At 46.5% G+C, this 18,147-nt stretch overlaps 1 protein-coding gene across 1 annotated transcript in view; it reads left to right on the forward strand.

The window, feature by feature from the left end:
• PHF12 (PHD finger protein 12) overlaps positions 1-18,147 on the forward strand; it is a 689,998-nt gene that overhangs the window by 383,412 nt on the left and 288,439 nt on the right. Inside the window, exon 5 of the mRNA XM_069615300.1 lies at positions 5,898-6,018. Within this exon, the coding sequence (XP_069471401.1) occupies positions 5,898-6,018 (121 nt within the window). The remainder of the gene's footprint in view (positions 1-5,897; positions 6,019-18,147) is intronic.

Here is an 18,147-nt window from a genome sequence, read left to right on the forward strand (position 1 = left end):
GAAAATCCACTGCCGTCGACAAAAACAGCAAGATTCGCCAGTACATAGACATCAGCGCTTCATATACAGACCCACTTCCCGTCCATCCTTGTGTAATCGCCACACCCTGCACAACATTGTACAAGACACTGTACAGAGGCCCTGGTAGAATCCCTGGCCGCCCTCAAAGCCAATCGTATTCAGACTGCATCCTCAACACCCTTCTTGCAGAAGCTCTCCTTCCCTATCAGGAGATAATTCCCTAACTCGGGGCACCATCCCGTTGACCCTAAAGACAGGGCAAATCGTCCCTCTACTAAAGAAACCCACTCTGGATCCCGACAACCTAGGTAACTATAGCCCCATCACCCATCTTCCCTTCCTAGGTAAGATCATTGAGAAAGTGGTAGCCGCGCAGCTGCAGCAACACATCAACACCAACAATCTCCTCCAAACCTACCATTCAAATGGATTGTGTCCTCCAACGTATTCCTTAGCTATGACATGTAATGTCCACTGCTGTGCTGCTTTGGAATTTTTTTCGGCAGAGGGCGTCCTTGCGTCGATTGCATCGGGCCGATGTCTTTCGAAGGCCTCCGTCGAGGGTGATGTCAGCGGATGGTATAAGTAGCGCGCACGGCGCCTGCTTCCTCAGGAGAACTTGGCACGCCCCGTGTCTTCTGCTTTGTATCGTGCGATTATGTCTTCTACCCGTCGACCCCGCTGTCTGGCTTTAAGAAGTGTCAGCACTGTGGGTCCAAGATATCCATTATGGACCCGCACCGTATCTGCTTGTGGTGCCTGGGCGAGGACCACGCCACGGACAACTGCTCGAAGTGTCAGTCGTTGACTGCCAAGGCATTGTAGGAGCGCAAGGGGAAATTGAAGGTAGGCCGTGTTTCCAAGCACCGTAAATCCAAATCTGCTGGTATGTCGGCCGTCGAGTCTCGGGAGTCTCCTCGTCGGAAGACATCCTGGAGGTCTAGGTCCCGGAATGGTTTGTGCCACGCTTCCTCTTCGTGGAGGCGGTCCTGGAAGCGGCATCACTGTTCGCCTTCCCCGCCCTCGTCGGAGGAAGACGACCCAAAGAAAATGTCATGCCCCAGTAAATCCTACCCCCAAGTCATGGAAGTCTTTTTGGGAGCAGATGTTGAAGATTTTTCAATCTCACGGCACAGTTCCGTCCACGGTTGAAGCCGGCAAGTAACAGTCTTGGTCTGATGCCCGTGCGCCCTCGGGCCAGGGTAGTTGGCGCGATAAACATGGGGAGCCCTCGAGGTCCCGTTCGGACAAGGCATGAGACATGCCAGTTCCAGGACGCTGTCTTCGTCGCCAACAAAGATGTCGAAGGTGTCTACGCCATCGCGCTGTGTCAGTCGAGTGAGTCTATCAGGTCTTTACCCCCGGTCAGACGTTTGACGCCCTTGTCGACATCATCATCATCAGGAAGGGCCCTCAGTTCGCATCCTGGCAGGGCCTAGGCTGCCTGGGCGACGCTTTAGTTACAGTGGAACAGCATGAATGCATATGCATTTCCACCCACTCCCCTGGTGGACAGGGTGATCTGCAAGATAAGTGAGTCCCAACACCTCAGCATCATTCTGATAGCTCCTTGGTGGCTGGAGAGACCATGGTTCTCAGAGCTGCTCAGCCTGTCGGACCAGCCTCCGATCCACCTTACATAGGCCCAGCTCATCTTCTATCTCAGCAGGGAGGCAGGGTCATCCACCCTGCGCCACAGAAGTTAGCCCTCCAGCGTGGTTCTTGAACAGGTCACATTGAAGCAACTGCATCTGTCACAGGCGAACCTAGACATCATACAGAGTGCTAGGAGCGATGCTACTAGGAGCCTTTACAAAAGCAAGTGGTCTAGGTTTTACCACTGGACAGAGTCTATGGAGGTAGATCCCCCCCCTTACTTGCACGCTAGGCGACGTGCATTCTTCTCTGCACACATCGCCCACTCGAGCATGCAAATAGACACCTGTTGCACATATCTGGTGGCCAGCATAGCTTACCGGAACTCTGAAGGGGGCGCTTCCTCTTCCTCCAACCCGGTGGTTCTGGGACCTCGCCATAGTGATTGGTGCCTTGGCGCATAAACCTTTTGAGCCATTGGTGTCCGCGGACATCCGTCTGGTCACCATTAAGACAGCCCTCTTGATGGGCCTTGCATCTGCATGCTGTGTCCGTGAGATCCATGCTCTTGTGGCTTACGAGCCTTACACTACCTTTCATAGGCACAAGGTGTTCCTTAGAATGAATCCAGCGTTCCTACCTAAAGTAGTCTTTGTTCCACCTAAATGAGGAGATGGTACTACCAACTTTTTTTTCCTGACCCTAAGGACAAGCCTCAGAGGGTCCTGCTCTGGCTGGATGCTGGACATGCTCTAAAATTCTACCTTTTTAAAAAAAACTATATGCGTTTTAGTTTTACAGTTACAAAACAAAAACTGGCCTGCCCAACTGTGGGTCGGTCAACTTGCACCAGTACAGTCCCCCGTCCCCTGAGAAGTGTCCTAAACACGGCTGCATTTCTGCAAGGTTTCTTTATGAGAAAGAAGGCAAGAAGATATAGGGGAAGGGGGGCAATGCGAGTTTTGCTCTTGATACATGTTTTTCTAGGGTGAAGTTTCTCATACAAGTGGGAAGCCAATGAATTATAAAGTTCTTGTGAAGTTAAGATGTTAGTCCAAAGGGGGGAAGAAATTAAAAATTCTTTATTTTAAACGCCTATTTTGTGGGCTTGATGCCTTCGGCAGTCTGTCCAAATAAAAGCAGTTTGATTTTATGGATTTGAGTCCTAGCCTGTGTATTTTAGGAATGCTAATTTATCGCTTAATCCGATGGATTTTTCATGTCCATGAGGGTTTTGTTACTGGACTGTAGCTTCTTTATAACACAATGACCCGAATTTCTGCTTCAGTAATTGGCTCTTAAATTTTGAAGATACCTTTGTGATGCCAGTCTTGTTCAAACTATAAGATGCTAGTCTACCTGCTCTAATGCTATGCGAAATGAAGTTTGTCTTTGCCTTTCCCATCTAGTTGTATGAATTTTATGAATTCTTCTTTAATCGTGCAAGGGTTTAAGATGTGGGTATGACGCAGGGGAACTGCCATGGCCAGTTAGCGTTTCACAGAACCCTGTTCTAGGCCCCACGTGTAGCATGGTCTACTTAACCTGGCGCTGCTACTGATCTCAGTTTGTTAGTGTTTGTATCACACACAGCTGACATTTGCATGGCCTCCGAGTGCTGTGGAGACCTTGAAAGAGATGGGGAAGGCTTTGGTTATTCAGGAATGAGGAGGAAAAAATCCATGATTACTGTGTTCTAATGTTGATGCGGGGGAGACTGCAGGCAAATTTTTAGGTGTGAGTAAAGGGGCTTGTCTCTATAGGGGATACTGTGTGTGCCCATAGTGCTAAGATGCAATTGGCCAGGGGTTTGTAGTATGCAGGTTTCCTGTAGGCTAGAGGTGTAGTGTTCAGTCTGCTGAGGGGTTATTAAAAAGTATGTGTGTAGCTTAGGTATTTTGCATTTCAGGTTTGACTAGGTAGTGGGTATGGGTTGCAAAAAAACTGCAGTAAGACGCAAGAGACTGCCTTTTTATCCAATCACTAGCTGGGGTACCCAGTGTTGCCCGTGTCCTGATTGAGTGGTCTCAGGTGCCCTGGAGGATGTTGCCATTGTCCTCATGTCAGCAAGTCTTGTTTCAGTTTGCTCTGGCATCTCATTTGCCTTGGAGAAAGTTGCTCTTGTCCTCTGGTTGGCCAGTCGTGATGCTGTTTGTTGTGATGTTGATTTTCGCTTAGCATCAGATGGAGATATTCCAAGTGACGTTTGTTTTTTGTTCGACATGTTTGTCACTGAATGCCTTCAGCACATTTGAGAAAATGTCCAAGAAAGATTGTTTGTGCTCTCTTCTTGTGAATGAACTTAAGTAAACTGTAACCTTGCCATTTCCAATATTTGGAGTGGTGTAATAGAGAAATCTTTTTTTTTTAAATTCCCTTTAAAAATACTTTAATAAACACTTTCCTATATATTAGTAATACATTTGAAAGAATAACCAACACATCGAACATTTTTCTTAAGACATTGTTCCAAATTCTGCTTCCTAGTACCTACTGTAGTGAATCGGGGTGACCATCAGTAAATGAGGGTGTCGACAGAGTGAATTTTTTGCATCCAAACAGACTACAATCGTGCCCCAGACAAATTAGGAATCCATGCAAAATTTGGTAGCAGTGGGTTCAGCGATGTGGATTTGTATAGCCAGACAAATCTACACCTATACATATATTCAGCTTTATATATAAAGATGCGTGTCCCCAGACACCAGTGGTAGACCTGTCGTATACAGTGTGCCACTTTCAGGAGTCGGGTTTGTGAATTGTGTCAGGATAGATTGGCCCCAGTCATGCAACTGAAGTCTCAAATACAATGTGCAGCCAGGAGTGAATGGTTCCAATTGTTGCGCAAGCGAGTTGCATATTGGTGGTAGGAGTGGAGGGGAGCTGGCATGGCAGTTTGTGTGTGTGGTGTTGAGGGGGAGCCAATATGAAAAAACATTTAAATTATTCGAGGCACGCATTCCAATGAGCTTCCTGTTGCTGTGCTGTTGATGACTAGGCATTTACTTGCCTATTGCTGTGCTGTTGATGACTAGGCATTTACTTGCCCAGTCTCATGTTTTTCTGAATCTGAGGTGTTGGCTGGCTTGTTTGGATTTCATTTGGTAGCAGGTTGTTGGGGAAAGATGGCCCTCGGGCTGTGTCTCTGGTGTAGCACGTATGCTCAAAGTAAATTGTCGCTGCGTCTTTCTAGGTTGGTATGATCTTTGCTTGGGTACATTAATCCCCACAGCCCTGAAGAGCTTGGTGCGATGCAGTGTGTGCAAAGCTTTGAAGTGGATTCCCATAAACTAGTAGCCTGTGGAGATTTCTGTGAGCTGGGTTTGTGTTCCCTCCTTTCGAGTCTGACCAGTAATTGTGCTGCTGCATTCTGTATGCATTGATATTTCTTTGGAAGGTAGTTTTTCATGCAGAGGTATAAGCAGCTTGCTTTGATAAAAGGTGTCCTGTGTGTGGAAGGTGAGCAGGCGCATAAAGCGTCTGAGCGCAGACAGAATCGCACATTTTATTTTACCAGATTTTTTTCCCTCCCAGGTTCACTGCAATATGATCCCCATCTTAATCATTGCATTTGAGGTTTTTGGGCTGTTACCTATTACTGGAGGTAAACGTAATGTTGCTTTGGTGCTGCTTTAGACAATGACAATGACAATTATAATGTGTAATGTCTGTTCAGTTTTAAGTTGTAGTCATCCCATGATTGCTGGTCATTTGGAATTTGACATGCATGGTTTCTTTTAGGCCTTGTAAGTGGGACCATGTAGATGTGGAAAAAGATGTCGAAAAGGATGTCGAAAAGGAGGGTTGATGGGTGTGACCATTGCGGGAATCCAAAGGTTATTTTCTTTGAGTGGCAAAAGAAAGGGGAAGCCTGGTGATTTCTGTATTTGTAAGAAGACTTCATCCACACTAGTGTTGTGTAGTCTGACTTCTTCCAGCCTCCTGATTGAGGACTTGTGGTTGGCGGTGTTGAAAAGCACTGAGACATCTAACACTACTGTGGCAAGTTTGTGTTTTTGAGATTGTCCCATTTAAATAAGAGTGCTGACATGTCTGAATGCTACTTGTGCGTGATGGTTAAATTCCAAATCCTGTGCTACAGGATTTGCCTATGTATTTACCAGGCTTTCTAGGATTTTAGTTAAGTTGGGTATATTTCAGATAGGTTGGTGGGATTGTCCCAGTGCCGGGAGGTACCTTAGAGGAACAGTTTGTCATTAGGAAAAAGCTCAATAAAATTCCTGTTTACAATTAAGTGCAAATAGTTCTTTTACTCCTAGGTTCCAGCAAGAGGAGGAGAAAAGAAGAAACAACGGGGAAAAATGTGAAGAGGGCACCACATGAGTTGGATCACAATGGCTTGGTTCCTTTACCAGTTAAAGTCTGCTTCACCTGCAGCAGGTGAGAACTATTGCAGTTTCTAATGTGAGCTTCTCCCCCCGCCACCATCCTCGACCCCCCACTGCCTTCAGTGTGTACTTTGGTATTGTTTTATAGCAGAGTAGCAATATCCCCTGTGAAAACTGATGTTATAATACATGTTCATTTCAAGGTAATGAGGAAAGATTGCTAATTTCTCAAGCAGCTACACTGGTGTGAAAAAAACACCTGCTAAATGTTGTTGAAAATCTATGAAACCTGGGCACACAATGAGACGGATGGTGCTGAACTTGTTCCTAAGTATGTGTGCAGATGTCAGCTTTGTTTTTAATGTGTTGGTGCTTGTGTACAGCAGGTCACTCAGGAACTCACCAGTAAAAATGACAAAAGTAGTCTAAAAAGATTGTGTATGCTGGGCAAGAAGTAACGCAATTTATTCTGGGCTTGGAAACAGTTGGGAAAGCGAAATTCAAACAATGTGGACCAGAAAGCATGAAAATCTGTCGAAAATAAGCCACCAAAATGGAAACATTTATAATCGTACAAACAAACTAGCATCAAGTAACATTACAACATTAAGTCTGTCCTCCAAGTGAGGCTAATTGGCAGAGCTATGTTATTCCCCTATAGCGGGACATACATTACCTAAAAATGATTGGGTCCTGCAAATCTTACCAAACCACCCTTGTGATGTCCCAGTCCAACCCACATTTTCGACATTTTGCTAAAACATTGAGGCATTTGAGATGATAGGCAGATCTTTATTCATCTGACCCCGGACTTTTCCATCCATTTCTGGTGAGAATGAACGCGATCATGACACTACAAGAGCCTTGAACCATAGACAAGTTACATTTTTAATGTTGCATCTTTGGAACTTTTTGAACCATTTCCCAGGATTGGATGTGCTAAGGGGCAATTTGAAACCACCATGGTTTATTTTGAAACTATCAGTAGACCAGTTTCATAAACTAATATGCCAAATTATAAAATGATTGTGCATTTACTGCCTTCCCCTGAGACCCATGGGCTTGGCTTCCTGACCTCAAAAGTATCAACGGTTGTTCATTTCATACCATACGTTTCTGGGAACAAGTTTGTGTCGGTTTACCGCGCTGAATTTGCATTTTTTTCTACACTTGCATGCATGTGCATGCAGCTGCTGGGCGGCAGACTCAGTGAAACATTGTCAAATGCAGCATACCACCACAAAATAAACCAAAGACCCAGCTTTAGTAAATGCACATAAGCCCCCGACTTTCCTCGCTTTACCTTACAGAGGTATTGGGGAGATTTGTCCACAGCCCTGTATTTAAGGGTGTCAAGAGACCTTTCCTAATGTGGAAAACGGTGTCCACCAAGTTACACCAATACCTTCACATTTGGTAATGTAGCAAAACAGCTAGGCCTCATTTTAAGAGGTAATAGTCTGGTATCAAAATACTGTTAACCCCAGACACAGGATAAAATAAACCACACACATTTTTTGTATATAGTTGTATATAAGGCATTAATCCTACTTGAAGCTAGGACATAAAACCCAGGAGACTAGCTGAACAGGTGAGCACTACTCCTAAAAGGGCAGCAAAATTAAAATGACCCTACTGGGCCTGACTTCACCTTTTTTTTAAATGTAGAAAGTGTAATCGCTGGTAGTTAGTGCCACACTGTTGACTTTAGGCAGAGTTAATTGCAGTGATCTGTTATATTAAAACCTAGGATTAATTACTGATACTTCCTTAAATTCTAGTCTTTGTCCTAAAACATCCAGGGCCCTGTGGAGGACCGGGGAGAACATCTCAGTTCATGAAAGTACCGTAGTCAGGAACTTAAATGTTTTAAGAGTTTCCAAAGTTGCGCCTAGATACCTCTGTGTTTGGAGGGCTATAAGTTTCCTCCATAGAAATCAATGAGGCAAAATCTCATAGCAAAACAAAATTGATGGCTGAAAGGTTTTGAATGAATCCTAACCTCTGGCATTGCTCTGGGCAACCCTTCAAGCAGTCTTTTTTCAGCCTGCCACGCCATTACGGACGAGGAAAGACCATATGCAAATCGGGATTGGTCCTACCCGAAAGGGGCAGTGCAGCAAGATGTGGGGTCTCAAGCGTTCCATGCTTATACACGATCTATACCCACTGACTATACCCAATGAGCCTGAAATGTGTCTGAGATTGCATGGTCTTATGCAGAAGGGATGTGACCTAGGAGTTTGGATTTAACTGCCCCTTTTGGGTGTGACCATTCTTGTTTGCATATGGTCTTTCCCCTTCTGTAATGGCACAGCAGGCTGAAAAACGACAATGTGCAGGGTTGCTTTTTTTTCTCCCAGCAGAGATCCAGTTCAGAGTTTGTGAAACCAAGCAGATTGCAATGGGAGTAAAAAAGCCCCTCCTGTAAATGGAAATGGTGAAGCGAGTTTACTGAAAAGCAGTGTACTCACAGACCCATGGCTCTCAGATGAAGAAACCGAGGAACATATCGGGACAAGTACTTGTGGTGCTGGATATGGAAGATTTGGTTTATTAAGGTTTGGAGAACAGCCTGGGTACTTAATTTATTTTGAACTAGTCGTGTTTGGGACCTCGTAATTGAAGACACTCAAACCCGCAACCCAGTACAGATCCCGATGACCAAAGGAGCAGCAAACGGCAACCCACGTAAGAAAACCTGTCCTTTCTCTCCTCCAATAGACTGCCCAGGTACTTATTCTACACAGTCAATGCAATTTGCACTAGCTAGAGAGCCCCAGCGTTGTGGCATCTCATTAACGTGCATTGTCTGAAATGGGGATACATGGAGTAAGAGATTGATGTCATTCCTTGTCACAGGTTTTGTTTTGACCACAAGCCATATCACTTGTGCCAGTGGATGCAACTCTGCTCAAACATGCTATGCATTTTAAGAACCCGCAAACATGAAATACTGAGTAGTCTGCAAGACCATTTAATTACACGGATCTTTACTCCACTAAACATTCACTGCTAACAAAACATGTTTTACTTGATTGGTTGCTGAACAGAGTTGCAATAAATTGGCAACAGAAGTATGTGGCAAGGGTTGGGGGGGGGGGGTGTCGGGTGCACTAGAGCAGCTATCCAGCTTTAAAACCTCCTGCATGCAGTTTTATCTACTGTGGGGTCATGCTGCTGCCAACCCACTGCTTAGCTCGGGTCCCTGTTCTGGCCTCCTTTGTGATGGGCCTTTTGTACTTTGATGCAAATGTTGTCTGATAACATGTGGGCTGCTGGCCCCAGTATAGCCTGAATGTGGGAGTTGCTGAAGAATACTTCTGGGAACCTGGCTCCTTGGGCCTGCCCCGAGTTTTGATTGGAGCTGTAGACTGAGGCAGAGCGGAAATCCTGCAGTGGCTCTGAGCTCCATGAACAGGAAATGTAGAGTGAGCAATGCACTGAAGCGCAGGTCCTCCTACGGTATGCTGCAGCATGGACTGAAAAGACGTCCTCCAATTGGAACTGTCCTGGGATGGAGGCTAATGACTTGCCTGCTACCCCAGTGAGATCACTATCGTGAAAATGTTGCCCATTGTACCTGGCTGAATGTTTGCAGGAGTTTACCCTGTGTATGAATAAGCAGCTTCTGTGAATGCTTGGAGTGCTGCAGAATGCAAACTGGGATGAAAAGTATCTTCCATCACCTCTTCCATCTTTGTGTAATCAGTGTTAGGAGGCTGAAATTGGTAAGGAGGTGCCCTGTGATCCTATTTCTTCCATTTATGCCGTGAGCAGGGTGCATTGGTCGGTCCATGCTCCTCTGGCATAGTCAGTCTGGGAGCTGACTCCTTACTAACCTGACTGTCCCCTCAAGATTCCCCCAGACTTTATTTTGCTACCAAGAGATTCTTTCATTCTTGCTAGGTTGGTTTGTGGTGCGTGCAGAACTCAATATTCCTTGGACAGCTGATTCCAATATAGCAGACTGAAGGCCAATAGAATCTGCACATTCAGTTCCACCTCTGGACTTCTCATGAGCATGGCACATTTTTAATAATAAAACCGGGCAAGTTGGTTGGATTTGCATATCGGGGAAGTAAAAGCAAAGTCTGACCCATCCAGTCCTGCCTCACCCTCCACCCGTGATAGGCTACCTGATTGGCAGCATCCAGGCCTAGCCTACGGCACTCCTAGTGCGGGGCACTTCCTTCCTGGCCTCATCAGGTGAGCTTGTGTGCCCGTGACCCTCTATGGCTAATATTTATTTAAGTAAACCCTGTGTTGTTGCCTCTCTGCACTGGAGTGCAGCGAGGCAGTCTCCCTTCCCTTCCAAGCTTGGTTCACCTCTCTCCTCCCGGCCCTCCCTCCACCCATGATAGGTCAGCGCACAAGCCATACTGACCCTCCCAGGGCAGCCCTCTGCCCGGCAGCCCCTTTGGCTAAGGGCCCCAAGGCAAAGGGCAGCTCTAGATTGTGACCGCAGGTGTCAGCAGGGGAAGCCAGTGGCCAGCTGTCAACCACCAACAACTAGGACCAGTACAGTAGGAGTGGTCTAGGTGGGGAGTAGAGCAATTACTCTAACCCGGAAGCCTAGCCGCTTATCAAACTTAAACACACACTGAGAATACTTTCCCACTGCCTCCCTCTCCTCTCCACTCTTAATGTAGCTGTGTTTAGTACCTCAGTCAATTGTTCTGTTAGACGTAGGCCTCTCTCCCACTGTGCAGGTATCTCAAGTCAAGCTGGGCCCTATTTCAAACTGCACTGTCTGGTTTTCAGATTGCATTGTGGGCTGGAGGCCACTCTCTCCCTTTGCAGGACTCTCGGGTCTAGCTGTGCCCTATTTCAGGCTGCATTGTCTGGTATTCAAATTGCATTGTTGGCTGTGTGCCACTAATTTCGTGTGCAGAGCTCACGAAACTAGCTCTGCCCTATTTCAAATTACATTGTATGGTATTCAAGAGGCATTGTTCCCTGGGGGCCTCTCTTCCATTGTGCAGGAGTCTCAAATCTAGCCGTGTCAATACTGTCAAACTACCATTAGAGATTAGAACTCATTGACCTAATTCACACCTAGAAACCACCATTACAGAATAGCACTGTATTTATTAGCTGGTGCCCTCTAGAATTGTGCTGTGAATGCTAGCTGGCGCCCCCCAGGATAGTCCTGCGATTATTGCCTTGTCCCTCAGGATAATGCTATAATTGATTGTTAGACTGAGCACTAACCGAGATCGGCACACACTGACTGATTCACACATAGAGAGCATCACTGTGAAGTGATATTGCGATTATTGGCTGATTATTGTGCAGTGATACTGTGATTATTGGGTCGCGCCTTAAGAGATAGTCATTGTCAGTTACGCCCATTGGGACAATTCTGTAGTTACTAACTATACCCTTCTACACACCACTTAGTTTGTCTATTGCAGTAAACCTCTTCCAGGGAGGCCTACAATAGTGACAGCCACTGGAATTACCCCAAATATGACCCTACCAAACCTCCCCTACTGTACCCGAGACAGTGACTGAACAAGCCAGCAATATCAGCTGACAAGACCTCCAAAAGACTTATCCCAAACTTGTACCAAACAATCCCCTACACCTAGTACACCACCACACGACAACCGGACCAAAGCAAAAACCAACCCGGCATCAACAAACAGAAATAGACCAACAAAAAATGCTCAAACTCAGAATGCCATGCAAACAAACTGGACCAAAGGAAAGCCAAAGAGCAGAAAGAAAAAACACAACTGAACACCACCGAAGACTTACAATTACAACTACAGAACACACTCCCACAGTCAGTAACGACAACAGAACCAACGCAGAGAGAAGAGAGAAATCCCTCTACTTAACTCCATACCTCGCAAATAACCAGTCACCTGAACGAGCCAACCCAACGTACGAATCAACAGCACACAACCACGCAGAAGAACGGACAACGCTAGAAATAACGAGAACATTGTCGACGTACTAACACCTTACATCACCAAAACAAGAGGAACTTTAACACAAGAGCCTCCAAATTTTGAAGAGGAACCTGATGAAAACAAAAACCCAAGACAGAACCTAGAAGAACTTTTCGATGACACACAACTGTACCAAAAGCTGAGACCGACCTGGAAGGAAAACGCAACACTGCTCAGAAAACAACGGCGACAATAAAACACAAACCAAATGGCACCTTTTAAAATCCACTGCAACCTAATAAACGCAAGATCCATGTCAAAACACTCAGATCTTTGACCTTCTCAGCGACAACAGCATTGACATCCCATTCATCACAGAAACATGGCTGGATGACAACTACAAAAACACACTCCAAAGCTGCCTCCCGACCAACTTCAAATGCCTTCAGGTAAACAGGGAAAATAAAAAAGGATGAGGCCTTGCAATAGCCTTCAAAGGACACCTGAAAATAAAAACAGATGAACCCCTCAACATCAACTGCGAAACCATGGTCATTCACCTATCGGCGAATCAAAAAACTAACATCACATTCATTCCGGTTTACGATCTAACCTTCGACAAATTCATAGAAGCCATCACCAACCTAGCCATCAAGCAGGGACATCTAATAATGCTGGCGGTGACTTAAAAAACATCTGGTTAGAAGAAAAACATGCCAACTCCCAAAACTCACTAATTGAGGCAGCTAACAACCATGAAACTACAACAGTTGGTCAAAGGGGCAACACACTCGGCGGCAGGACACGCCCTTGACGCAGTCTTTGCCAAGGAAAAACGTATCACCACGGCACCACCGATACAAATACTGTGGAGCGACAATCTCATCATCCCATTCGTGATCACACTACCAACTCAATTCTGCATCCAGCCCCCCAAGCTCACAACCATAACAAAAAGAAACTGTAAACCCTTCAAAGCAAGCAACCTAATGGAACAACTGGAGATGGCCAAACCCTCAACCACAGAACTATAGCTGGCTGACTTAGACAGGAAAGCGGAACTACTCCACAAATGGATTTCTGATGCAATTGAAAGCATCACCCCGGAAAAACCATTTACCCCCTCAAAAAAAAGGCAATGGCAAAATGGTTCACCCTGCTACTAAGCACCATGAAAAAGGACAACAAGAAAATAGAATTGGAATGGAGGAAAGAATACAACCAAGACAAGAAAATACTGTTCCAGAAACAAATCTGTGTGTACAAGAAGGAACTACAAAAGGCAAAGAGAAGGCATTATGATGACAGAATCAACAATGCCACCAACAAACAAAAAGAAATGAGAAACCCACCTGGTTGCGACAACACTTCAACCCCTTCTGAGAAACTTTGCAACGACTTGGCAGACCATTTCAAGAACAAAATCAACGACATCCGACAAATCATAGAAAACAGACCAACCATAACACTAAACCAACTGGACCTAATAAGACCCACAGTACAAACTCTAAAACGTTCCTGAAATATCAGAAGAGGAATTTGCCAAGCTGGTAAAACACAGCAAGAAAGCAGGATCACCCATGGATCCCTGCCCTCCCCCTGACATCTACAAATCAATCCTCGCACAAAGAACGCCATCAGAATACTAAAGAAATCTCCAAAATCGCTCACAACAGGAACTGTACCAAGATCCTTCAAATCAGGATATATCGAACCTCTTTTAAAAAAAACACGAGGCGACGTGGAAGACCTCCAACTACAGACTGATTTTCAAACATTCCCTACCCGGCAAAACTCCTAGAAATACAAACTAACCCAAGAACACGTAGAAGAACCCCAACTGCTAGACCAAGCACAAGTCGGTTTCAGACCCGCTAGTGGAACATAATCTGCACTACTATTCATCTGGGACGACCTAAAACGAAACAGACTCCAACTCAACCTCAGCTCTGATTCTGTTCGACCTCTCCGCAGCCTCCGACACAGTTCGCCACGACACCCTAACCAAAAGATTGGAAGACATCGGTATAACCGACATGGCACTACTCTAGATTAAATCATTCCTAGCAGACAGAACAGAAACCGTATGGATAAAACCCTTCAAATCTACTAAACAAGTTAACGACTGTGGAGTACCACAGGGATCCTCAATATCGCCACTATGTCAACATCTACCAGACTCCAGTAACCAGAATCTTCAAAAAATACAAAACTACATGCTACAACTACGCAGACGACACGCAAATCTACAAATTCCAAGACAATCAAGCTGATCATTCACCCCTAATTCAGTGTCTAAAAGAAGTCTTCAACTGAATGAACGCCAACAACTTGAAAATCAACCCAGGAAAGACAGAAATCATGATTATATCCTAAAAGAGTACAGCACCTACATTCCCTGGCAGACGGAAATGGGGAACCGCTCCAACACCATCTAAGGTAGTAAAAAACCTGGTAGTCCTGATGGACAAAGCCCTAACCTTAGAACCACAAATAAATGCAATAATCAATAAATGCTTCTTCCTTTTTCACACATCAAGAATCCAACCTTTCCTCTCCTTCACCCACAAAACACACACAGCCTCTACCTCGGGATGCCAGAATACCTCATGAAGAATCTACAATGCCGCCAAAATTCAGCAGCCAGACTCCTGAGCAAACTATCCAGAAGAGACCACATCACTCCAGCACTAAAAATACTACATTGGCTCCCAGTCAAACCTCGCATCTCCTTCAAACCAATGTGCATAACTCAGAGAGCAATCAGCGGACATAGAGCTGAATTTCTACAAAAAGAAAATAATCTACAAGCCAACCAGACTCCGCAGATCAAGCAACAAAATCCACCTGGAACCAAAACCATACCTCAAGAAATAACTAGAGGATCCTCCTTCTCCCACCTAGCTGCAAAAATCTGGAACATCATCCTGAAAGAAATGAGAAACACCAAGGACCACCTACAATTCAGAAAACTACTAAAAACCTGGCTCTTCAACGCCGTAGATTCAAATTGAAACAATTAAACAAACCAAAAAGAACAGGATGACAGAATTCAGGATGAGACTGACAACACCCAGAACCCACTAAGGGTAACTCCTACATTAACAAGAGAGACGACGCTATGTCGAATAGGACACAAGCCACACCCAAAAGGACGGATTTAGCCTCCCTGCCCAGCTCCATCCCAACAACCTCACCCACTCCATGAACGCTACCAGGTACCACACCTGGATAGACTTGTGTGAAAGTTAGTAGTTGCCACACTTTAACTGAGCTGTGGAGATAGGCATACGCCGGCCCCCGGACAGAGTTGTGAATGATTGCAGGTGCAGCGCCTGTATGTGGCTGCTAGTGTTGGCATTTGTCACGCCACAAAGGGGCTGTGAGCAATAGCAGCTGGATAAGACAGTGAATGCCCACCACTGCTACATCTGCATGGAGTAGCGTTGGTTGACCAATGCAGCATACGGATTGGATTGAGAATGCTATCAGGGCTTTATTTGGTTGGACTCACGAACACTCGCCCCACATACAGACCGGTTTGACGGAGGAGGGCGGGGGCCGAACTTGGGCACGGTTATGAATGTGGGTGAGCATCATGTGTGAAAGGGAATGTGGGTGTCAGCCTGTACCAGATCTAGATGGAGGTTCGGAGATGTTCACGCGCCCCACCTGGAGGGAATATGGAAGTATAGCGCTTCCCATCCAGGGAGCAATGGTAATTAACCAATCCACTAACAATTTCTCCCCTCTGCATACACCTCTCAAGCTCTAACCAAACACAACCACAACCTATAGCACAACAATCCGCACAAACTTCACTATACTGCAACAACAAAACAAACCACACAGACTCGCACAACAGTTACCGACCGGAAAACACCCCAAGCCCAGTGAACGTGCTAACCGGGTTAAGGCTGCCAACGGCACATCACTGTTCTCTTGCACTTTTCCCGCTTAGTACCACTAACTCTCCCTCCCCTCCGCACCTGCCCCACCCCTACCCCATCCATTCCTCTTTTTTCAGAGCCGCCAGGGGACCACCCTGGTGGTGATAGTGTGCGGTACAAATATCCATTAACATTTCACCTCTGTGGGTGAAGAGTGCTATTGCGGTGCTAGGTGTGCCATTACTATGAAATTGTCCGATCCTACTGACAGCTATGTGGTTGTAGGTGGTGGTGGTTGCACTTCAGGTAAGCACATAGGTGGCTGGTGTGATACCCATTGATGGCAGGGTGCCGATCGCGGTGAAAGAAGTGTGTGTGGAACAAATGCGGTCTGTATTTTAGGAGGTAAAGTATTGGCATAGCTGGGGTAGAAGAATCCCTGGGGCAAGGGATGGGTCAAATTGGGACATGAAGAGTCATTAATTAGGTCATAACACCATTCAACAAGATTGATGGGGATGAGAAACGCCCCGCCCCCACTGGTATACATAGGAGTGTGGGAACATGCATAGCAATTGGAGACATTCATTAGGTCAGCGTAGGCCCAAGAGAAGTTGAGGAAGGTGTTGGTATCTGGGTGTAGGATGGCGGAGGCAGAGCAAATACCATGATAAGGAACAGCAACACGTTGGAAACATTTCAGACAGTGAGTGCATCAATAATGCAATAGCAGCGTTATTCCCAGCTTTAACAGTCCAACCCTAGGGAGATTGGGTCTTTGGGCCGAAAGTACTAAAGAGTGTCGGTGGTTACAGGACCCATAAGATGGGAGAAAGGATGATGCAAAAGTTCAGGATCCCTGCAAGAATAACAATGACATAAGCATAGAGCTGGATGATGAAATCAAGCCGTTGTCCCACTGTTCTAGGCTGGCGAACAGCGAGGAGGAGACCCAGGTGCTTCACGTGGGACAGGCACAATGGCAAATGCAGAGATCAATAACTGCAGAACAAATCCTTCAGCTGCGGCGCTGTGCAATTTCAGCTGGCCTTCAAACCCCTTGGGCTGGAGGACATATGCACTTTAACGCAAGGTGCGCAGTGTTATTGTAGCTGCTTGTTGAAAAAACGTTTGAGAGCGATGGGCCACCCGTAGAAGACTGGTGTAGCAGTAGTGTGCTTCTGGTAGGTGTTCACCTGCTGATGTCAGGTGAGATGGTGGCTGCACTCTGCATGTTGTACCTTGGGACAGGTAGCAGAGCTTTGTCGTTGAGGAGTGCTGCACGTGGAGTCACTGGGGGTTTAGCTGCTGGGGCCCTGTTGGGCAGCTGAAGAGGGGTGTCTTTATCCTGTACCCCAGTGGAAGAGGAAGGAAGGTTGTGGTAACCGATCAGCCAGAGGGGAATAGGTTCACGGCCGTGCACTGTGCTGGACCATAGATTTTGGTAAATTCTCAGTCAACATGTGTGCCATGCTTCTAAAAGCGACCTCTGGTATGGTGAGGACCTTGTTTAGTCGGCGCAGTTAGGCGAGAGACACGGCCATTTTGTGGTAGCTATGGTTGGCCCCCTTCCCAAAGGTCACCTTGGCTTCGGCGTCCGCGTGCAGCAATGAGACGAGACACCAGACTGATGGCAAACCAAGCTTCTTGTATTAGATAGTACACCCGTACAGAGAAATATTAGCTCATCAGCAGGAAAATGCAGAAAGAGAAGTGTCCAGGCAGTTGTCACACAGCCCTTAAGGGGCCTCGTTTAGAGTGCAGGTTAAATAGCTTATCATAAGCAATCACTAATATATTTTCTGATGCTTGTGAATCTTCTTAGAATCACATCCACTGCAAGGAAGCCGGCGTGAGGTGAGGCAGCCCATCTCTGGGCACTCATGTGTTTTTTGGGCCTAGACTAGGCCCCCAGCCTGCGCCCCCCGCCCCCCAGCGTCCCTTTCCCACCCCGCACCCTCTTCCTGTTCTCTGTCCCTCCCGACCCGCCCATCCCCGCTCTCATTGGGCCTCGAGCTCTGCTGGAAAGGGTCTAGCGACCCTCCTCACACCGGCCCCTGCATCCACTGCAAGGAAGCCGGCGTGAGGTGAGGCAGCCCATCTCTGGGCACTCGTGTGTTTTTGGTGCTTAGACTAGGCCCCCAGATCCCCAAACGTCCCTTTCCCACCCCGCACCCTCTTCCTGTTCTCTGTCCCTCCCGACCCACCCATCCCCGCTCTGATTGGGCCTCGAGCCCTGCTGGAAAGGGTCTAGCGACCCTCCTCACACCGGCCCCTGCATCCACTGCAAGGAAGCCGGCGTGAGGTGAGGCAGCCCATCTCTGGGCACTCGTGTATTTTTTGGGCCTAGACTAAGCCCCCAGACCCCCAAAGCGTCCCTTTCCCACCCCA

This window comes from Ambystoma mexicanum, chromosome 9 (assembly GCF_040938575.1).
Source record: "Ambystoma mexicanum isolate Mex_15411 chromosome 9, UKY_AmexF1_1, whole genome shotgun sequence".
Taxonomy (NCBI): Eukaryota; Metazoa; Chordata; class Amphibia; order Caudata; family Ambystomatidae; genus Ambystoma; species Ambystoma mexicanum.